The following is a 24,102-nucleotide window of genomic DNA, read 5'->3' on the forward strand; positions in this document are numbered from 1 at the left end:
AAAAGGTAATCATTTTTAAAATGTGGATTATTTGGATAAAGTGGAGTCTATGGGAGATGGCCTTTCTGTAATTTGGAGCTTCTGGGGAGACGAGTTTCCAGATAATGGATCCTATACCTGTATTTGGTGAACGGAAACTGAGTAGCAGCTGGTGCTGTTGTAACAAAATTAAATGATATTGATAGTACATGTATCCCTTAATATCTTGGAATTAAAAAAATGAATGTAAATTACAAAAGTGCTTAGAATCGCCCCCTCGTAACATTAAATGCATTTAGACCATTACTTATCAGACAGACAAGTCGTTTCATTGTGTTGTTATAGAGAACAATGTACCAAGTCACTAATGTGTTTCATGGTAATATAAATATATTCTACAGACCGAGGGTAAACTAATTTCACAAAGGTCACAGGATTTCTAAAGCCCCATTTATTTATTCCTTGTAATGCATTTTCAAGATGCCATTTTACTAAAGTGACATCACTAAACACTGATTATGACCCGATGACATCACTAAGCACTGATTATAGGAACAAATTTCCAAGGTATGAATGTATTTAATCTCTGTTTATGAACAAAGGAGTGTCCCGTGAGTGCAGTGCATGGAATAAAATAGTATGCAGAGCCTGGAACTGTAAAACTGGCCATAGACGCAAAGATCCGATCGTACGAATCCTCGAACGATCTGACTTCCCCATCTCCCAACCTGCCACTAACCATTCAGATCAAATAAAGTAGAAAAGAACAGATCAGCCGATGTTCTGCCCCTGACAGCAATCGTACGAAAGTTTATGTCCGACAAAAGCTAGTGACAGTCTCCCACTGAAGATAGTCAGATCGGCAATACAAGCATATTATCGATATTATCAGCAGCCAATAGAAATTTTCTAACCTTTCCGATCGACCAAACGACCGATCTCCGCTGGACAAAAAATTCAGGACTCTCCACACACGGTCCGAAAATCATACAAATCCTCGATTAGTACGATCGTATCTTTGCGTCTATGGCCAGTTTAAGTCTTTAGCTGATCTTATCTTTAAGCCTCGGAGATGCTTTGCTATGCAGGCAGTCTCTATGTATGTCTCTATGTATGCTTCATCAATAACCTTTAGCAGATATAAAACTGATGCTAAATGCCTTGTATGGCTTTGTCACTGCCTTTATTGAACACAATGTGCTTATTCTGTCAATTTTTTGTTTGTTAAAATGTTCTTATTTCCATTCTTCTGTGATAGGTGTTATACCTGGACCACCCACACCTCCTCCCCCGCCACCTCTTCCACCTGGTTCAAGTTTGTCTTCAGCAACTACCCCCCCAGCTCCACCTCTACCCCCTCCTCTTCCTCCTTCAGGCCCAGCTCCACCTCCACCTCCTGGGCCTCCACCTCCACCTGGACCTCCACCTCCACTACATAGCCAAGCTCCTCCTCTGGCTCCTCCTCCTCCACCGGCACCTCCTCTTCCATCCTCTGCAGCTTCATTTGGATCAGAAGAGAACCATCCTTTATCAGGACTAGCTGCTGCTCTTGCAGGAGCTAAACTTCGAAAAGTGTCCCGGGTAATCCACACATTTTATTTGTGCACTAATAAAGCAGGTCAACAGTTTACCCTAATATGTAGTTTCTTATATCCATTATAGCGCACGGTTATCATGGCCATGTACCAAAATAGATCTTTGTTTCTTTTAACTGTAAAAGGTGCATAATGTACTTAAATATACTTGTAGAACTGATAAGTACTCAACAGCACCTATAGACTTACAGTATCACAATGAACAGTCTATGTGCAAACCTAAGGGGCTGTTCCTGCTGAATTGTGCTTAGTACAGGGGAATACCTATGCTGCCATAGTTTTATGGGATCTCTCTGTACAGACTATGAGCAAACTTAGGAGGCTGCTCCTGCTGAATTGTGCTTAGTACAGGGGAATACCTATGCTGCCATAGTTTTATATAGAGCATGTCTATATACACAATTCAGTAGGTGCAGTTTAACACACTTCCTAAGAACAAAAGCAAAAGATCAGACTACATATAAAAGTATAAACCCTCTGACTATAACTGTTTATGGGATGAAACAAGCATTTGCTCAATAGTAGTGTATGGTTTGTGTATTACACAGCGTTCATTCTCAGTGAGGAAGGGACACTACTGGGTCTCGTTTATAAACACAGGGCAAATTTGCACCTGGGCAGTAACCCATAGCAACCAATCAAAGGTTTGCTTTCATTGTTCAACTTGCAGTTGGCTGAAAAAAGCCAGCCGCTGATTGGTTGCTATGAACAGCATCTTCTCTTACAAGCTGCAATGATATGAGGCATAATAAGAAAATGCTGTTTATTATACAACATAATTACCCCGGTGGGAGTGTGACAAAATAGAATTCTATGCTCTTGCAGTGAGTGGCTAAATTGTATAGAACACCTTTATGATACCAGTCATTTATAATTACTAGGGATGCACCGAATCCAGGTATCGGTTCGGGATTCGGCCAGGATTCTGCCTTTTTCAGCAGGATTCGGATTCTGTCTGGCCGAACCAAATCTAAATCTGCAAATTAGGAGCGGGGAGGGAGATCACATGAATTTTTGTCTTAAAAAAAGGAAGTAAAAAATGTTTTTCCGTTCCCACCCCTAATTTACATATGCAAATTAGGATTCCGATTCAGTTCAGTATTCGGCCAAATCCAAAATGGTGGATTCGGTGCATCCCTAATAATTACCTATAACTGGCATTGTTCTGCTTCAATCAGATTCACAGTTTTACTGCACGGATGATAATTTGACTTTTTTATCCCCCTCCTCCTGTATCCAGAATGAAGATTCCGCCACTCAGGGGGTGGCAAGTGCCACTGGAACAAGCTCTGCTGCTGCTAAAACAGAACCGAGCCGTGGGAATGGACCTCTCCCAATGGGAGGCGGAGGACTGATGGAGGAGATGAGTGCTCTGTTAGCCAGAAGGTTAGGCATAATGCTTGCCATAGAGCTGTTTGCTTTGCAGTTTTATTGCCAGCCTCACATTTATTGCCGCGCAGAGAGGGTAATAGCTTAACCCCTTGTTTTTGTTCCAAAAGGAGGCGAATAGTTGAGAAAGCACCAACAGTAGAAGCTGATCCAAAGGAAGATAAAGCTGTAAGTATAAATGGCAGCCAGAATAACTTGCCACAATAGGGCAGGGGCCATAATTAACAAGGGTAAAATCAGCTGTCAGGGGGTACAGACTACTGGGAAAAAGGGGCAGGGCCTCCCACTAAAGGGGTGTATTTGAGCAGGGTTTGTCTGACATTGGATGCATATGAGTATTTTTGCTGGTGTGAGGGAGATGCAGTCAGCATTGTATGTTTGATTCAGCAATACTATGGGTATATAGAATAGTATAGCTTCTCCAACAGTTACACTATGGACACACAATAGTATCACCCTACTAATAATATACTATATATATAATATAATATATCCATTTGGGAATGGGCAAAGACAGCCACTCTGCATTCTCATCATTGCACCCTTTAGCAATGGTAGGAGTGCTGAGAAACGGACATCTTGAGCAGAAATTACAAACGCGGTGTAAGTTCATCATCACTATTGAAATAAATACAGTACTAAGGTCTGTTTCTCTACAAGCTCTGTTCATACAAAGGATGTGTCCCCATTGCAACCTGGTAAAACGTATTTTCCTTATGACACAATAGCACTGACTTAACAACACAGTTTATAAATCACTGAAGTTTATACATGTAGGATGTGAAAAGCATGAACCATAGATACTTGATCTTGTATTAAATGGCTGTACTCCTCTAAATGAGGCCTATATAAATACATGTTGTTATTAACAGGAGGAATCAGAGCCTCTACCTACCAAGGCTCCCTCGGCCAGCACACCTGGTGAGTAACATCAGTAACACTTGGGAATCACTGATTAGTTTACTCCAATGATGGAGTCTTGTCCCACGCAGCGGTAACATCTCAATCTCAAGGTTTTTATAAGCATCAGAGTTCATTTATACAGGATTTTCCCATGCCTACAATTTTAAATTTCCATATGTGCCAACATTATTACTCCTTTAGTTCCGCTGCCGAGAGCACTACCCCCGGAAGCTACTGCTGTAGGCACTGGCCCAAGACTAAATGTGTGGCAAATACATGTCTGCTAATAACCAGAAGCTTCAGGTCACCAGTGAATGGTACCTCCTGCAGGTAACCTAACCTGGTGCAAACTTTGTTAAAGGAGAAGGAATAACATTTTACACTTAGGGGGTGCCAAAAGTTAGGCACCCCCAAGTGACTACTTTTACTTACCTGACACCCTGGGCTGGCCCTTGTATCAGCAGAAAAACGCCCCGGCTCTTCTAGTGACCACCATGGAGAGATCCTCTTCCTGCTTCTTCGGTTCTTCTCGCAGTTGTGCAGTAGTGGGGAAAGGCGAACTTTAACGAAAAAGCCGTCTATTTCGCTCTACTGCGCATGCGTCTGCCCCGGGAAATTTGAAAATGGATGAAGCAGGAGCTCGCTAGAAAAACCCTGGGCCAGTGAGATTTTCTGCTGATCAGAGCACTGGCCTGGGGTGTCGGGTAAGTAAAAGTAGTCACTTGGGGGTGCACCCCAATTGTAAAATGCTATTCATTCTCCTTTAACTTACCATACATTGATTCACATAATACATGGCATGATACATGGCAGATTCTAATACCCATTACCCTCAATTGACCTTTAAAATACACACACTCACTCAATTGGGCGACAATTATATTTCTGCAACCGTTAGAGTCTATGGGCGACAATTTTTTTTCTGCACCCGTTGGAGTCTATGGGCATCATTTTTGCAGCAAAACTTCACTCCTCACTAATTATAATTTAATTATAAAATGCTGTTGATAATGTACCAAATATTCCGTGAGTGTAATCTTGCCACTGTTTATCTTTCTGTGCAGAACCAACTAGGAAGCCTTGGGAAAGGACGAACACAATAAATGGCAGCAAATCGCCCGTTATCTCTAGGTATTGCACTTATTTAGAATGGAGCCTCCTGACAGCACTTGTGGCTCTGTTTTATCTGCATCATGTTATACATGTCTTTTATTTTTCTAGACCAAAGTCTACACCATCAGGGCAGCCAAGTGCCAATGGAGTACAGTCAGAAGCATTAGACTATGACAGATTGAAGCAGGTACAGAGCACATTGATGGGCTTGTGGTGGGTTTGGCGGTGTTAAACAGAGTTGCCATAATTGGGAATATCTAGGAAATTGAATTGTATGTAGTGCATAGTGTAGCTACTAGGTGGCAGTATTTTCACATCATGAAAAAGCTGCATTCAGCTGGACTCTAGTGATGTGCGGGCTGACCCGATACCAAGGTGGTGGACGGGTTCGGTGGCTCCTCGCGGGAGCCACCTTCAAATGCCGGGTTCCGGTTTTATAGTCTCGTGTCTGCTCGCCGGCGCGGGTCTATAAAAGGACCCTGGAAGCGCGGGTGCAGGCTGGAGCAGAGCTAGTTCGGGTGCGGATCAGGAAAACCCTGACCCGCACATCACTACTGGACACTAATCTAGCAAGAACACTATTGTTATTATCACATTACTATTGTTATTAGTATTATTATTAATAATATATATATATATATATATATATATATATATATATATATATATATATATATATATATATATATATATAATATAGTGCCAACATATACAGGTATGGGATCCGTTATTTGGAAACCCGGTATCCAGAAAGGTACGAATTACGGCAAAAGGCCATCTGCCATAGACTTCATTTTATCCAAATAATCCAAATTTTTAAAAATGATTTCTATTTTCTCTGTAATAATAAAATAGAACCTTGTACTTGATCCAAACTAAGATATAATTAATCCTTATTGGAAACAAAACCAGCCTATTGAGTTTATTTAAGGTGATGATTTTCTAGTAGACTTAAGGTATGAAGATCCCAATTACGGAAAGATCTGTTATCTGGAAAACCCCAGGTCCAGAGCATTCTGGATAACCGGTCCCATACCTGTACTGCATTACAGAGATTCTATATCAGCCTCTGCCCCTGTGGGGCTTACAGCCTAAGGGCTCTATCATACGCAACAGACGGCAGTTTATTTCTTCAGGATTCAATTAAAGTTGTGTTGGAGCAAATGCAAGCAGACAATGGGGAGAACATATAAAGTCAGAGTAAGATATTTTAGGGTTCCCTATAAGCGTTTTGAAATGTTTAATGCACCTGTTTTCCTGGCCTGTGTTTGGGGCGGGGGCCGGGGGAATTAAAGTTTATTTAATTTGTTTCATTGCAAATGCCCTATGCAGCATAGAGTGAATAATACAATTTCTAGAGGACTGGTCACATCATGCACAATTGTCCTATTGCTTACAGATTGGACAGGGTTGTGCGTAAACTGATCTTATGAGCTTGCTTTCATTTTGCAAACTTATTAGTTTTTTTAATGCTTTTTAATATTGGTCAGAAATATTATGTAGTCTGATGTCGTCCAAGAAGTAGATCATGCAGTGGGACAAGTGATGTATTTTGACCTTTTTGTTTAATTTTGATTATTTTCTTTGCATTTCAGGATATATTAGAAGAAATGAGAAAAGAACTAACAAAACTTAAAGACGAACTTATTGATGGTGAGTATGATCTATTTAATACCAGATAAATCAGATTTAAATCTGTATATTGTACCAGTGAGTACATGCTGAGAGCTGTAGTATTGGTGGGAACATATTACTTCATAAGCATCTAATTTTGGGCTCCCTTTCCTGAATGTTTAAATTTTTTTCACTTCTTTTACAATGTACATACAGTTGTGTTCACAATAATAGCGGTTCATCACTAACCTGATCAGTCACTTTTTTTTTGGTAGAAATTATATTTCTATGTGGCAAATAATTTACTAGTAGGTGTAGTAGAGTGATAGAAACCCAACAGTCATGACATGCTGCTGATTATGTGTCATTAAATCATTAATTGAGGCTTGTTCCAAATAATAGCAGTATTCCACATAATAGCTTGTTCCAAATAATAACAGTGTGGAGTTCAATTAGTGAGCTCCTTCATTCTGTTATAAAACAGGTGTCAATTCTGGCCCTTATTTAAGGAAGGAAGGAGCAAATGTTGTGCTGCTGGTTATAGTGTATTTCTCTCTGAAAATCTGAGTAAAACAGCTCATTCCAGGCATTGATCAGAAGAACAGCGTACTTTGATTAAAAAGGTGATTGGGGAAGAAGTGCAGAAAATTATAGGCTGCTCAGCTAAAATGATCTGAAATGCTTTAAAATGGCAACCAAAACCTGAAAGACAAGGAAGAAAACAAAAAAAACTACCATTGGAATGGATAGAACAATAGTCAAAATGGCAAAGACTCCAGGAAGATGAGAGGGGTAAAGTTACCTGTGATACTGTTACAATTAGAAGGTGCCCATGTGAAGCCAAGTTATCGACAAGAAGCCCCCGCAAAGTCCCATTGTTGAAAAAAAGACGTGCTGAAGAGCTTACAATTTGCCAAAGAACACATTGACTGGCATAAAGATAATGATGAAAGCAAGATTGTTCTTTTTGTGTTTAGGGGCCACAGACAGTTTGTCAGACGACCCCCAAACACTGAATTCAAGTCACATTACAGAGTGAAGCCGGGGACACAAGTATCATGATATGGGGATGTTTCTCATACTATGGAGTTGGGCCTATTTATCACATACCAGGGATCATGGATCAGTTTCAATACATCAAAATACTTGAAGAGCTCATGTTGCCTTATGCTGAAGCGGAAATGCCCTTGAAATGGGGGTTTCAATGACAACGACCCCAAACACACCAGTAAATGAGCAACATCTTGGTTCCAGACCAACAAGATTGACGTTATGGAGTGGCCCAATCCCCAGACCTTAATCCAATAGAAAATTTGTGGGTGACATAAAAATGGTGTTTGTGAGGCAAAATTAAGAAATGCAGAAGAATTGTGGAATGTAAGAGGTTGTTGGAAGTTGGTGGACTCCATGTAACACAGATGTGCAGCAGTTCTCAGAAACACTGATTATACAACTAAATATTAGTTCAGTGATTCAAAGGAAAGCAAAATCTTAAAACATGTTTCAGTTTATACAGTGAATGTTTGAGTTTGTAAAGAAGAATGCAGACACTTCTATTTATTGGAACAGCCTAATATTCCATTTTATTCCCTTTCTGTAAAGGAATAACACAAACGTGATACATTTTTCTTCACGTTTTGATTTGGAATAGAATGTGCAGTGTTCCCAATGCATTTGTGTGTATGGAAATAAAAGTTATTATAAGGATTTTGAGCTTTATTTACTTTTTTAAACACACTGCTATTTTTCCGAACACAACTGTATACAGGTATGGGACCTGTTATCCAGAATGCTCGGGACCTGGTGTTTTCCGGATAACGGATCTTTCTGTAATTTGAGTCTTCATGCCTTAAGTCTACAAGAAATTCATTTAAACATTAAATAAACCCAATAGGCAGGTTTTGCTTCTAATAAGGATTTATTATATCTTGGTTGGGATCAAGTACAAGCTACTTTTTTATTATTACAGAGAAAAAGGAAATCGTTTTAAAAAAAATTGGATTATTTGGATAAAATTGAGTCTATGGGAGACAAGCATTCCGTAATTCAGAGCTTTCTGGATATCGGGTTTCCGGATAAGGGATCCTATACCTGTATTTGTATTTAGTCCTGGCTCAATCTGTTAAATGTTCATGAATTGAAATCTGATGTTTTAGGTGCACTGTTGTTGCCTACACAGTATGGAACATTGGAAATAAAATCCAGGGACTTGGTATATATGAGAAATAGCAGAGCCTGCTGTATAGCCAATGATGTTCTGTATATATTCTATTATGTGATTGTGAAGGTTTCTCATTGCTTTTTGTTTCTGTGTTTGACAGCCATAAGACAAGAACTAGGAAAATCAAACAGCGCATAGAGAAGCCAATGGCTGAGGAGATCTGTTCACTTGCCCTGAATGGAAATGCTCACGTTTTCTACAGAGATTGAAAGAAGTCCTGCACCTGCGGAGCCGCGTATCAAGACCTCTTTAGAGACTTCTCTTTGGATCTATGAGATTTTACACTTAGGGGTTTCTGCTACTTTTCCTGAGCTTTGAGAGCCGCGGGAAACCGTCTTAAAAGTTACTGTCCCGATTATGCAGAAGCGATTTTTTTTTCCCCCCGTCGAAAGAGGCTTGCCGTTTATTGGGGGAAAAAAAACAAACAAAATCATGAAGTCAAGAAATTGCACATATTTCAACAAAAAAAAAAAAAAAATCATAATTTTAAAATGAGAAGAGTGTGGGGGATATTTTAAAGACTGATCTAGCAAGTTATACCGCTGTGTACTGCAAGTGTAACTCAGGTTCGTCTTCCTATATTTGATATTTCCATAATTAACTGTCGCGGATTCTGTCACTGTACTGGGAACATGGTCATTAACCTGCAGGATAAGCGCGAACACGGGGCAATATATGGGAGAAGATGAATTTGTTAGGAGTCTTTATATTTTATTTTTTTCTTTGATCTGACTGGATGCCTTTTTTTTCTTTTGTAGAATTGAAAAAAAAAAAAAAATCAAAATGATCTGTTTGATTATATAAATGCCTTTCCAAATCGCTATGATGCTTTACCAAATCCAACACAGCTATATAATAGAGATCTGTAATCTTTCATACAGTGCACCGATGGTATGTTTTGGAATCGTGCCCATATATAGATATAAATATATCTTTTTTTTTTTTTCTCTTTTTTTTTTTTTTTGCATGGGAACATTTAGATTCATAATCCGATAATACTGATCTGTTTTCGATTACAGAGGCACTGCATGGCACATTACCTTTTAAATTGGCTATACATTTAGAGAGGTGTAGGCTCAGCTATACACACATCTCTACATATATATATATATATATATATATATATATATATATATATATATATATATATATATATATATATATATATATATATATATATATATATATATATATATATATATATATATATATATATATATATATTTTCCCAAATCCAAGGTGCACACTGTTCACTAGGTTATTGCCCGGGTGCCTGCATAAAGGATATATAGAACACATAAAGTAGGATGTGGCACTCACAAGGACTTGATGCAAAAACAAAAAATCTTTATTGGACTCTTCGTCAGGAGAAATACAGCAAAGAACTGTTTGTTTTTTTTTCCGTGGCAGTGGAAACAACGCTTCTCTCAAATCTTGCACTTTGGAATTATAGGAAATGAGTATAGTAATAATATCCAAGAGGTAAAACCTTGATGAGCCAGACTTGTGGAACGCAGTCATTCCCTTCCATTTCTGCTATTCGCCATCCCACTGCTTTCATGTTCGTTATCGGAAAAGGGTTGGTTACATGCAGGAATTCTGTATGTCCGGCCACTCGATGGCACGGACATTTGTTTCAGAGTTGAATAATTTGGTTTTCTTTCTGACCGGCCATAGGATCTTCCATATGGAAGATTATAAAGCCCTATATTGCTATTGAACGCTGCGTTGCTGTTAAAAGCTGGCCATAGACGCAAAGATCCGATCGTACGAAGCCTCGACATTTTTCGTCCCATGGAGATTGGCCGTTTGGACGATCGCCCAGGTTGAAAGATATCGGCTGCCGATAATATCTCTGCATGTATTGCCGATCTGAGTGGGAGACTTTTGTCGGACATAAACTTTTGTACAATTGCTGTAGGGGCAGAACATCGACTGATCTGTTCTTTTACTACTTTATTTAAACTGAAGGTTAGCGGCAGGTCGGGAGATGGGGAAGTCCTGGATCTATGCGTCTATGGCCAGCTTAAGAGACCTTCGCCATGGTTTAGCAAATGGGTTTTGTTTTATTTTAAATGTATGTTAATTGGATTAGTGCCATATAGACTTTCAGACGATTCCCTTCAGAGATATCCTATTTAGCGTCCCCAATAAGTAATGGTCAGCAAAGCGGAACACTCCCAAGGCTTTGAGCGTCAATATTCCTGGCCACAATATGGGTGTAGGAAAGGATTGTAGAGAATCATATCAGAGTATGAAAAACTAGTTGGTTTTCTTTTCTAAACTTGTTCTGCATGGCACGCAGTAAAGGGAAGTAGAAAAAAGCAGCAAGCTTGTAACGTACTTGCTTACTTTAGGTAGAAACCGAAGCATTATCATGTTTGTAAATGCAAAAATCACCTCGAGAATTTAGCCATGTGTAAAGAGATTGTGTTCAGGTTTCTTTCTCTGAAATGTAGTGGTTTCTTGGGGGAAAAGCAGTCCAAAGGAAAGTAGGCGATCAGCCTTGAATGAAAACAGTTTATGCACTAAACGTTTCGTGCCTTGGTCTAAAATGAACATGATTTCAATTTGAAAGTAATCAAATGTTTTCATTTTGTCGTCACCATTTTTCCCGATTTTTCTTTTTCAATTTCCGTTGTTTTCCCCCCTCCCTCCTTAATTGATCTCCGGAATTGCAAAATTCTAGCCACGAGTTACGGCCGATAGAGATTTCAGTCATTCAAGCTACGGAGGCTAAGGGTTTATTTACTTTTAATGTCCAACTAGGAAAGTCCCCCCCCCAAAGAATAAAACATGTTTCTGCTGGTCTTGTCTTGTGTGTCGGGATCCTTTTAACCCGCAAACGGGTAGAGCGATTCCTCCCAATCCAAGGAAGCTTTTGCTTTCTCAACACTGTGATCTGAGCTGTGATATAAATTTATACGCACGTGGTTACGAAATCAATGACAATGAAAATGAATGTACAAATCTTAGTGCTGGTGCTGAAATCTCTAACCATTTTTATCATGATCTTTCATGGTCGTTTTTGTGTCTCATTTTGGTTTATTTGGAACACTAATCTTGCCTGTTCATGCTATAGATTTTCCACTTTGTTTTTTTTTTTCCAAGTTCATCTCTGCTGCTTTGTTTTTCTTTTGTTTTTTACCATTGTTTCATTTTAAATTTACTACATGCTGTTTTGTTTGCGCAAATTAAATAAAATTGCAATATATGTGTTGCCGCTATTTTGTCTGTTAAAGAATACTAATAATAATGTACAATATTTGGACCGCCCTAAGAATTTCCCACTGGTTTTATTGAATGTTTATAATAGGATGCCTGGTTGCCATGGTATTAACCTTGGAGATTTACATAATGCTATCATTATTTTTCTAATTTTGAAGACACATTTTACCAGAATTAAGCACCGACAAATGTTAAAAGCATATATGTAATACTTATAAATGAATAATGTATATGAACACAGTTGTGGTGTATATCTCATACAGGTAAATGTGACGCGTAATCAGTGGTTTACTGACAAAGCCCTTTTGTTTTCGAGAAGAGAGAGCCTGAATTTGTTAAAGTAACAAAATTGATAAACTGGAGTTGATGGTAAAATCTTATCTGTCTGGATAAGGGTTATTTTACCTGTAAGGTTGAATCAATCCGACATGGATGTTTTCCTAGAAAGTGAAACCAGTGCAGATGTAAAGCTCCCCATAGACGCGACGATTCTTCTTGCCGAACGACCGATTTTAGCGAAGTCCGACCAATCCTTCGAAATTATCGTGTGGTTAGTGGGATTCGAACGATCGAACAGCTTACGATTTTTAGGCCGACATCTGATCGGCCAGGTCAAAAAATCTTTGTCGGTCCCAGTGCAATCTCTCTATGTTTGCAGGGCCAAGCAGGCAGCTCCCCTTTGTTTTCCTGGCAAATTGGTCTTTTTAGTTGATGGTCAATGCGTACGATCTTTCCGAGAAAGTCGTGGTCAAACGATGAGGATCGGATCTTTTAAAAATCTCAACATCTATAGCCAGCTTAACCCACATTGCCACATGTTCAGTCTAAAGAGAAAGTACTTAATACTAATGATGTGTGGGCTGGCCTGAAATCTGCCTGACCACGGGTTGGGACAAAAATTGGGACTGCATCTCGGGTCCGAGTCAGGCATGGATTATAATAGCCCTTACATCGCACACATTTTTGTTTGTTTTATGGCAGGGCTCCTCAGGGCCGGAACTAAGGCTAGGTAGAAGAGGCACCTACCTTGGGCGCAACGATGGGTGGGTTCAGCCCGACCTTGCACCCCCATTTGCGGGTGGCGGACGGGCCACCTTGCACTTCCAACTTCCGTTTTTGTAGACACACACCTGCTCATCCCGCCCCTTTTGTGGCATCATCAAAGGGTCGGGTCTATAAAAGGAACCTGGAAGTCGGGCGTGGGCTGAGGGAGGCCGGCTTAGGGTCAGATTTTTCCTGACCCGCACATCACTACTGGGCAGGTACATGTTAAAGGATAAGTAAACCGTAAAAATAAGTGAATGTAAAATTGATGAGGGGGCTATTCTAAACACTTCTGTAATGTACAGTCATTATTTTTCTTTTAATTCCAAAATATTAAGGGATACATGTACTGTTAATATGAATGAATTTTGTTACAACAGCGCCACCTGCTGGACATGTTCCCATTAGTCTGACCGCCAAGTAGTCAAGGAAGTTGTCAGGAGAAATAAAGAGGCTGATGTTCTTCTGCTTAGGAACAAAATGAGAAACCTCACATCTTTCCTAAGCAGAAGAACATCAGCCTCTTTCTTTCTCTTGACTACTTGGTGGGAAACTGACCAGCAAGTGGCGCTGTTGTAACAAAATTCATTCATATTAACAGTACATGTATCCCTTAATATCTTGGAATTAAAAGAAAATAAATAATGAATGTGCATTGCAGAAGTGCTTAGAATAGCCCCCTCATCAATTTTACATTCACTTATTTTTAAGGTTTACTTATCCTTTAAAGGAGAACTAAACCTTGAAAATGAATGCCTAAAAATGCCATAATATATATAATGACCTTATTGCACGAGGCTAAAGTTTCAGCTTGTCAATAGCAGCAATGATCCAGGACTTCAAACTTGTCACAGGGGTCACCATCTTGGAAAGTGTCTGTGACACTCACATGCTCAGTGGGCTCTGAGCAGCTGTTGAGAAGCTAAGCTTAGGGCTCGTCACTAATTATCCAGCAGAAAAGGAGGTTTGTCTGTAATATACAACAATTAGATTGTAGACCGGCACCACTCTGGAACACCAATTGCAGAATAAGTAGAATCCAGTTGACTCCCGGATTCTACTATTTCTGCAATTGGTGTTCCGGAGTGGTGCCTGTCTACAATCAAATTGTTGTGAATTACTCCCCTTTGCTAAAGGTTTGGGGCATGAGCACCCGGACCCACCATGGAAAGCGGTAAGCATTTTCTATAATCCAACAGATTCATGCTCCTCATGGTTTTTGGATATGTTGTCTGTAATATTGGCTGATGCTACAGGTTTGCGGATTATTAAATTCTGATGTTAATTGCACTGGTTTCTGTGCTGCCATGTAGTAATTATCTGTATTAATTACTAATCAGCCTTATATTGTGACATTTCTATTCTATGTGTACTGTATATTGTGAGTGGGTCCCTAAGCTCAGTAAGTGACAGCAGCACAGAGCATGTGCAGTGAATCAGCAGAAAAGGAGATGGGGAGCTACTGGGGCATCTTTGGAGACACAGATCTTTACTGCTAAAGGGCTATGGTTGCCTTGGGCTGGTACAGAAGCACAAAACATACTGTACAACATTTCTTCCTACTTCTTTAGTAAAACATTAGTTCTCCTTTAAAGTGTCTTCTGCCTACCCCTAGTCTGTGTTTGCTTCCCTTTGCCAACCCCTCCCATCTGTGTCTCTCAATCTCCCTTACCTCCTCTCTTTCACCCTACCCTCTGCCACGGCATATGCAGGGGCGTTTGGTGGCCAACGGGTTGCCGCGGGCGCCTGGTCAGCTTGGCCTGACCCTTGGGCCCCCAAACCATTGATGGGACAGTGGAACTTCATGAAGCCTCGGTCAGGCTGGGTTGTGGCAGAGTTGATAACTTGCGCATTAGGGCTGGAAATTTGCACTACTTCATACCCCCTAATAGTCACAAATCTACACAGGTAACCTCTTTTTCCCTGAAAAAATCGCCATTTTCACCAGGCAGCCATTTTCACTCTGACACATCATCAGTGACTGCATAGGGCACATGTGCGCTGTTCAGTTCATGCAATGAAGAATTCAGAGTTACTCAGGCACAACTTATTTTAATAAAAAAGTCCTGCTTGGATTTAGCTCTGTAATGGTTACAGGGGATGTAAAGGCAATAATAAAATCCCATTTTTACTTTCTTACCTGAAAAAGAAACCTATCCTCCATATACTTCAATTAAAGGAGAATTCAACCCAAAGTTTAAAAAACCCCTAACTACATATACCCCCCTCCCTTCGGGCAAATGCCCCTAACGTTTTACTTACCCCTCCGTGCAGATTCAGGCATCGGAGTTCATGGTCACCATCTTCTCTTCAGAATGAGACCAGCATAGCGGCGCATGCACAGTTTGAGCAGTTTTTTGTTTGGCGACAACCGCACTTGCGCCGAAACTCGCGAAAATTGCAGAAGTGCCGGTCTCGTTCCGAAGTTTGCCGAATCAGCTGAAGATGGCGCCCGTGAACTCGGATGCCTGAATCTGCACCGAGGGATAAGTAAAACACTTAGGCTGGAGGGAGGGGGTCTATGTAGGGTAGGGGTTTTTTAACTTTAGGGTTGAATTCTCCTTTAAAAAACAGGATTGTCTGCAGTGAAATTCCCCATTAGCTTGACTTGCTCTGCTGCGGATACGAATCTCTACATGGTAGCTGGCTGCTGTATAGGGAAACACAGTACCGAGTTTTGCACGGCTGGGAAGGAAGGAAGGAAGGTGGGGTGATTGACATAAATATAAGCTAAGGCTAGCCAGGTTATGCAAACAAAATATAAAATAACCCTGTACATTGCTTCCCTGCCATTGAAAGTACCATTGTTTCCATGCAGAGCAGCTAGGGACTGTCTAAAGTTTCTCATCCGCAGTAGTCAGAACGAGTAAAATGAAGGGTGAATTTTACAAAACAGTAACACTTTTGTGATTAAAGTATATTGGACATAGGTTTCTTTTTCAAAAGAAAGTAAAAATGGGGTTTTAATTTTTTTTTTTTTTGCTTTACATCCCCTTTAAGCTAAACTGAGGAGGTTAGGAGAAAAATTGGAGCAGACAGCTGAAGCACAGTTTCTGTGGGAACCAGCAATGCCATCTCCTCATTGACTGCTAGACTGAAGTTTGGCAGAGAAGAACTGAGCATGCTCAAAAGCCAATGTAAATTCCCAAGGAGGGGGCTTAAGTGGGTAAGAGGAGGAGAAGGAATCCTAAGTGATTAAGAGGATGCTGCGGCCTTACCATTCAATTTTCAACAAGCACAGTGGCAGTTAAATAAAGATTTCAAACAGGCCATCCATTAATGTAATAGGCTAGTACTTCAAGTCACTACTTCAGCACTTAAAGGAGAAGGAATCCCCCTGGGCGCAAAAATCCCTCCCCCCTCCCCTGTGTTGCCCCTCCTCCCCCCTGGCCTACCTGTCCCGCGGGGCAAATGCCCCTAACTTGTTACTCACCCCTCTGCGCAGGTCCAGTCCACGGAGTTCACAGGCGCCATCTTCTCCCAAGCCATCTTCTTCCTGTTTTTGGCACATTAGCAGTAGGAGCATTTCACCAGTACGCATCTACTGCGCATGCGCCAAAAGTCACAAAGTTTTCCGATTTCACTTTGTGACTTTTGGCGCATGCGCAGTAGATACGTACTGGTGAAATGCTCCTACTGCGCATGCGCCAAAAATGCCGGTCAAAGCAGGAAGAAGACGGCTTGGGAGAAGATGGCGTCTGTGAACTCCGTGGACTGGACCTGCGCAGAGGGGTGAGTAACAAGTTAGGGGCATTTGCCCGGCAGGACGGGTAGGCCAGGGGGGAGGGATTTTTGCACCCAGGGAATTTCCTTCTCCTTTAAGTTGAACGAGAACAAGAGGCAGCTGGTGGTTAAAGCCATGGAAATGTCTTACAATCAAAATGCCAATATGCTGCCACCCTTAGGCCTGAAGAAGGTCTCTATAGTGATCGATTACAAATTGCAAGAGCAGTAAGGAGTGTGAGAGCGCCAAGAACTACGGCAATTGTGCAACACAAGAAGGCAGTGTGCAAAAAAAACAGATGCATGAAAAGTGCCATTTATTTCATACCGATATAAAATATGGTGCAGGCGCCCATGCAATGTTTAATGAAATACATGTAAATGCTTAACACTATTTTACATGACTAACACTCTTTGTAAATAAACACAGAATATGAAAACTTATTTTGTAAGGCTACACTACAGCAAATTGTAAGGTTAATTAATAAAAATCTTAAGTATTGCTTTAAAATTTTATGAGCAGTTACTTAGCAGCCAGATTCTAATACTGAGGAGAGTTTTATGGTGAAGCAAAGGGAATGTGTGTTGGTGAATTGTGAGCAACCTGAATATCAGTTGGTGAGATGGGTCCTGTTGTTCTGCATTATGACTGGTCTGTGGCATATGTTTTAGGGGCAGATTTATCAAAGGTCGAATTGAAAATTTGAATTTTTAAATTCGAATTTTGAGATTTAGTGCAGTTCGATTAGGGAATAGTCCAAATTCGATTCAAGTTTAAAAAATTTAAATTTCAAAATGTATTGTGTACTCTCCCTTTAAAATTTAGAATTTGCCGATTGGCCATCTAAAACCTAACAAATTGGTATTTTAGCCTATGGGGGACCTCCTACAATCAATTTGGAGTTGTTTGGTGGACTTTTGAAACAAAAAAAATTATTTTTTGGTCAAAAAACGCAAATCGAATTCGATATGAGTTTGCGGGTTGATTCTATTCACCGAATTAAAAAAAATTACATTTTTTTTAAATAGATTTCCATTTTTTTTCTTCGAATTTCGACTTTATGGGAGTTTTAATAAACTCCCATGAACTCTAAATTCGACCCTTGATAAATATGCCCCTTTGTGTACCACCTGCATGCTGGGCCTTTCATTAGAGGAGCCAAAAATAGACTCAATTTCCATGAGGAATAATAGGTTATGGCAGAGCTGAAAATGTACAATTGTATTTTTAAAAATATCAGTGTCTTTAAAAATGAATAAAGCTCAAAATCCTTATAATAGCTTTTATTTCCATACACACAAATGCATTGGGAACACTACACATTCTATTTCAAATCAAAACATGAAGAAAAATGGATCAAATTTGTGTTATTCCATTACGGAAAGTGAAGGAGATGGAATATTAGGCTGCAATAAATAGAAGTGTCTGCATTCTTCTTTACAAACTCAAACATTCACTGTATAAACTGAAACATGTTTTAAGATTTTGCTTTCCTTTGAATCACTGAACTAATATTTAGTTGTATAATCAGTGTTTCTGAGAACTGCTACACATCTGTGTTACATGGAGTCCACCAACTTCTGGCACCTGTTACATTCCACAATTCTTCTGCATTTCTTGCTTTTGCCCCAGAAACACCATTTTTGATGTCACCCCACAAGTTTACTATTGGATTGCAGTGATCCCCAACCAGTAGCTCATTAACATGTTGCTCTCCAACCCCTTGGATGTTGCTCCCAGTGGCCTCAAAGCAAGTGATTATTTTTTAATTCCAGGCTTGGAGGCAAGTTTTGGTTGCATAAAAACTAGGTGCACTGCCAAACAGAGCCTCAATGTAGGTTGACAATTGACATAGGGCCTACCAAATGGCCATTCACAACACTTAATTGGCACCCTAAAAAAATGTCATGCTTGTGTTGCTCTCCAACTCCTTTTACTACTGAATGTTGCTCACGGGTTCAAAAGGTTAGGGATCCCTGGATTAAGGTTTGAGGATTGGGCCACTCCATAACTGATCAATCTGATTGATCTGGAACCAAGATGTTGTTCATTTACTGGTGTGTTTGGGGTCGTTGTCTTGTTGAAACCCCCATTTCAAGGGCATTTCCTCTTGGGCATAAGGCAACATGAGCTCTTCAAGTAGTTTGATGTACTGAAACTGATCCATGATCCCTGGTATGTGATAAATAGGCCCAACACCATAGTATGAGAAACATCTCCATATCATGATACTTGTGTCACCGGCTTCACTCTGTAATGTGACTTGAATTCAGTGTTTGGGGGTCGTCTGACAAACGGTCTGAGGCCCCTAGACCCAAAAAGAACAATCTTGCTTTCATCAGTCCATAAAATGTTGTGCCATTCCTCTTTAGGCCAGTCAAAGTGTTCTTTGGCAAATTGTAAGCTCTTCAGCACGTCTTTTCTCCAACAATGGGACTTTGTGGGGCTTCTTGCCGATAGCTTGGCTTCAAATCTGCATTTTCTAATTGTAACAATATCACAGGTAACTCTACTCCTTTCATCTTCCTGGAGCTGATCATTGGCTGAGTCTTTGCCATTTTGGCTATTCTTCTCCCCATTCCAGTGGTAGTTTTTTGTTTTCTTCCACGTCTCTCAGTTTTTGGTTGCCTTTTTAAAGCTTTTGAGGTAATTGTAGCTGAGCAGCCTCATTTTCTGCACTTCTTTATATGTTTTCCCCTCTCCAATCACCTTTTTCTTCAAAATACGCTGTTTTACTGAACAATGTCTGGAATGAGCCATTTTACTCACAGAGAAATGAACTATAACCAGCAAATGTGGGTTTTGTAAGCTATTTGATAGCTTGTACGCTTTGCACATAGAGGCAGTTTCAAATGCCATTGAAAATGTAGTCTTCTGAAAAGAAGGCAATGGCTTAGAAGGGTCAGAAATCAGGTGTGTCTAGTAGGTGGTCCAGGGTTGTGGAACAATGGCGGCTGGATGGCACTCTGTGTGCTTATGTGCTTCGTTTTCCGAAGTCGCCTGAAGTTTCTTTGTGAGGCAACTTCAGAAAACTAAGCATCCGAGTGCCATCCCGCGGGCGATTTAGATTCTAGCCGGTGGGTAGGCAGTTCAGGGAGATTAGTCGCCCGAAGAAGAAGCAATATGTCGCCGGGTGACTAAATCTCCTTGAATCTTCTTATCTATCTCTGCCCTTAAGTGCGAGCACCACAGCAATTTATCATTTTCTTGCCACTGGATTTAGCTTGACCCTTCTACACCACATCATCGGTTGTGTGTTTCTTTATATCCCAATCTCTGCACAAATCTGAAAATTGTCCCACAGATCCTGTGTTTTTGGCATGGAAACATTTCCTTTATTAAACAGTTCAGGATGCTGGCTTAAGACAATTGGCAAAACATTTCCTGAGTTTGAGGGTGGATCTCTGTAATCGGTGCATGGTGTTCCATGTACCGAGCACATTTTAAAGCCTTGCACAGTAACCGCAGTTGCAATAATCGCCTGTGTGATGGGAGACAGAGATGTTTTGGGAGGCTCTGCATTTAGCATAATACAGACACCTGAAGCAGGAATATGTCTAAGTGTTTTACTCTGTGGTCCTGTAGTAACATGGTGTAGTAACATGGCAACCAACAGTCGATTTGTTTCAGTAGCTACTAACAAACTATTTAGTATTAGTTCAGTGAAGTCTAATTACTGTTAGGGCTCTTACACACGGCAGTTCCGACCTGCGCTCCCCTGCGTTCCGTTTGTTGGCGTTCAGCCGCAGGGGAGCGCAGGAATAGACGCAAGTAATGATTTGAAATGGGGCTGTACTCACTCAGGCGCGTGTAGGCGCCGAACGCAGGTTCAGACGCAACATGCTGCATTTTTCCTGCGTTCGGCGCCTACACGCGCCTGAGTGAGTACAGCCCCATTTCAAATCATTACTTGCGTCTATTCCTGCGCTCCCCTGCGGCTGAACGCCAACAAACGGAACGCAGGGGAGCGCAGGTCGGAACGGCCGTGTGTAAGAGCCCTTAGATTGCTATAATTATAATACTTAATGCGGTTAGTTCAGTCTTCAGCTAAGCAGAGCAGGTCTGGACTGAGAATTAAAATAGGCATTTCAGGTACACAGAAGCCCAATCAGCCCCCCAACAGCCCACTAAATACTGACCTTATAGCAGCCCCTGCTATAAGGGGCTGCTATAAGGTCTTTAACCATTTTCTGCTGTCATTTTAATGGAAAGTCGTAAGTAAGGAGGAGCCTTGAATCAATTCTATGCAAGTATGGGGTTAATGCAATGCTCTGAATCCATTTTCTTCAGTAACCTTACTGGCAAGTCTGGTGTTAATTGAGTGCTCTGAATCTATTCTCAGAAGTTATCCCAATGGCATGCCTGTGGTACAAGTAGTGCTCTTTATCCTTTTGTACCAAAACAAAGAAAGAAACTAAAATCACTCTAACTCACACTGTAGTGTTGGCCAGCTGCTAGACACAATAAAAAGCCATTATTTGCATTCAAATGAGGATACACATCCTTTATAAATGTTATTGAAAAATGAAGAATAAGACACTTTGACCAGAGTATGTAAGCTCATGTGCCACATCAAGGCCCCTTACTGTACATGAGTCGTACACTGCCTATTAATATTCTCTCTAGTAAGAAGGCAGGGAGCTTTTAAAGGGCATGTAAAGGCAAAAAAATAAAATCCAATTTTTACTTTCTTTAATGAAAAAGACACCTGTCTCCAATATACTTTGAAAAAAAATATGTACCGTTTTTATAAGAAACCTGACTGTATGCAGTGAAATTCTCCCTTCATTTACTGCTGTGGATAGGAATTGTCAAATGGTCCCTAACTGCTGAGCAGGGAAACAATCATACTTATGAACAGCAGGGGGAGCCCCCGCCTTACTTCCCAGCCATGCAGAACTCAAGCAGCTTTTTTTATGACGATCCCTAAGCAGCCCAGACCACACTGAGCATGTGCACAGTCTTAGTCTTGCAAAGATGTTTAACAAAGTTACAAGATGGTGACCCCTGTAGCCAACTTCAAAAGCGTAAATTATTTGTTTGATTAGGCTTGTGGTGCAGTAAGTTCATGTTTATATTTAGTTTACAAAATACAGCATTTCTAGCCTTATTCTATTTTAGACTTTACATGCCCTTTAAGTCCCAGCTAATAATTACACACCTGTACAGACTTCCTTGTTATGAACGTTACTTGTTCTAAAGGCTGAATGGCAGCTAAAAGCAATATCACCTACAATTTGTAAACAAAAAAAGATAGAAATCAGTCTAACCCACACTGTAGCATTAATCATCAGCTAGAAACACCTGCATTGCCAAAAGTAAGTTTTTTTTACAACATTGGCCACTCCCCCATTGCCCCACTCCAGATTGAGAAATGGTTACTAAATGCTGAAACCTCACAACGAAAATGCCAACAAAAATGGAGAGAAATGATGTGCAAATAGAGAGAAGCTAGTAGACCTGTTTTTTGATTTAAAAAAAATCTAAATGAAATAATAAGATGCCATCCCTCTTTTCCACAAAAGAAAGATATTCTGTATCGCAGTTACAGAATATCTTTCTTTTGTGGAAAATAGGGATGGCATCTTCTTATTTCATTTTCATTTATTTGATTTTTTTTATCAAAAAAACAGGTCTTCTAGCTTTTCTCTATTTGCACATCATTTCTCTCCATTTTTGTTGGCACATATGCGGCCCACGAGTTAGCAGGACGGCAAAAAAAGCATAAGGCGTGTGAATATCTCTAAAACACTGCACCATATATAGTCTTATTGTTCTCTCTTAGCTTGAAGCGCTGGAGTTTGAATACTGAATTGTTTTGCAGAGGATTGTGGGAGATCCATTGACCCTGGCAGAGAGCCAGAAGATATTTATTCTGCCATCTTTTCGAGACAAATACATGAACTGGGCACTGTTTTACTGCAAGGTTTTATGGGAGCATATACATGAATAGAACACAATTTATTCTGAAAGGATTATTGGGGACATTATACATGCTATAAATAAACAGAAAAGGGAGTGCATATGTCATTGATGGTCTCTCATTCCTATCAGTGCTTGGCCCAGTGGAGCTTACAATCTATCACCATCACACGCCCACACGGGTCAGTACAGGCATGGGATCCGTTACCCAGAAACCCGTTATCCAGAAAGCTGCAAATTATTAAAAGTTTGCCTCCCATAGACAGGGTCGGACTGTCGCATTTGGCCAGTAGCGATCCTAGAAGGGGACGGGCCCTGGTGCGTGACGCGCAGCCCGGCCCCCTCCGTACGGCCGCATTTTCAGTGGCGCATGGACTGCCGGGGGGGCCTTGAGGGGGTACAGGCCCTGGCCCGCTCGCACCCCCTGCTCCCCCGGTAGTTCCGCCACATTTGGGGCCAACTGGGTTCCAAACCTTGGGGGCCCTGAGTGAATACCAAATGCTGGCGTGCCGTGTGCAAAAATACGGTGTGATGCAAAATCCTCTGCGCAAGTGCGAAATCCTCCACACCGTCACACATTTTTTTTTAGTTTTGCCTGATCGGGGAGCGGGTCTGGGCCCAGTCCGACCCTGCCCATAGACTCCCATTTTATTCAAACAATCCAAATTTTTAAAAATTTAAAAATGTAAACGTTACAATGTTTTTTGTTCTTTTTCTCTCATTATAAAACAGTACCTTGTACTTGATCCAAACTGAGATATAATTAATCCTGATTTGAAGCAAATACAACTTACAGTATAGGGTTGATTTGTTTAAATGATTTTCTAGTAGACTTTAGGTATGAAGAGCCAAATTACAGAAAAATCCGTTATCCAAAAAACTCCAGGTCCTGAGAATTCTGGATAACAGGTCCCATACCTGTATTATCAGGAGCCAATCTAGCCTGCCTGAGTTTGGAATGCTTGCTAAAAGGAGGAACTTACTATGTATTTTGGCATGTTTACTCCATGCACTGGTCTTATCCTGTTTTATATATCTTTATAATACGCAAAAGCCATGAATATCTTGTGAATTATATCCTTATAAACAGTGAGTAGTGATGTAATCAGTTATAAACGGTGAGTAGTGATGTCATTTATGTCACATGACTCACTGAAATTTGTGTATTACAATAAATAAAGTACCCCCAGTTGTAAAATATGAGATTAGAAGTTACCTCTAAGTTCCATGACCTGTATAAAAACACTCGGCCTTTGGCCTCGTGTTTTTATATGGTCATGAAACTCAGAGGTAACTTTAATGGGGCCCATTTACTTAGCTCGAGTGAAGGATTAGAGGAAAAAAACTTCGAATTTCTACGATTCGAAGGA

The 24,102-nt window shown here is 40.5% G+C and overlaps 1 protein-coding gene across 4 annotated transcripts in view; it reads left to right on the forward strand.

Moving 5' to 3' along the window:
- enah.S (ENAH, actin regulator S homeolog) overlaps nucleotides 1–12,278 on the forward strand; it is a 74,109-nt gene extending 61,831 nt beyond the window's left edge. For 2 of the 4 annotated variants that reach the window (XM_018264435.2, XM_018264437.2), the window contains exons 7-14: nucleotides 1,238–1,560; nucleotides 2,815–2,960; nucleotides 3,074–3,131; nucleotides 3,836–3,884; nucleotides 4,931–4,997; nucleotides 5,088–5,166; nucleotides 6,575–6,632; nucleotides 8,915–12,278. In XM_018264435.2, the coding sequence (XP_018119924.1) occupies nucleotides 1,238–1,560; nucleotides 2,815–2,960; nucleotides 3,074–3,131; nucleotides 3,836–3,884; nucleotides 4,931–4,997; nucleotides 5,088–5,166; nucleotides 6,575–6,632; nucleotides 8,915–8,952 (818 nt within the window). In that variant the 3' untranslated portion in view covers nucleotides 8,953–12,278. 4 annotated transcript variants of the gene reach the window in all.
- Nucleotides 12,279–24,102: the final 11,824 nt, after the last annotated feature.

Source organism: Xenopus laevis, chromosome 5S (assembly GCF_017654675.1).
Source record: "Xenopus laevis strain J_2021 chromosome 5S, Xenopus_laevis_v10.1, whole genome shotgun sequence".
NCBI lineage: Eukaryota > Metazoa > Chordata > Amphibia > Anura > Pipidae > Xenopus > Xenopus laevis.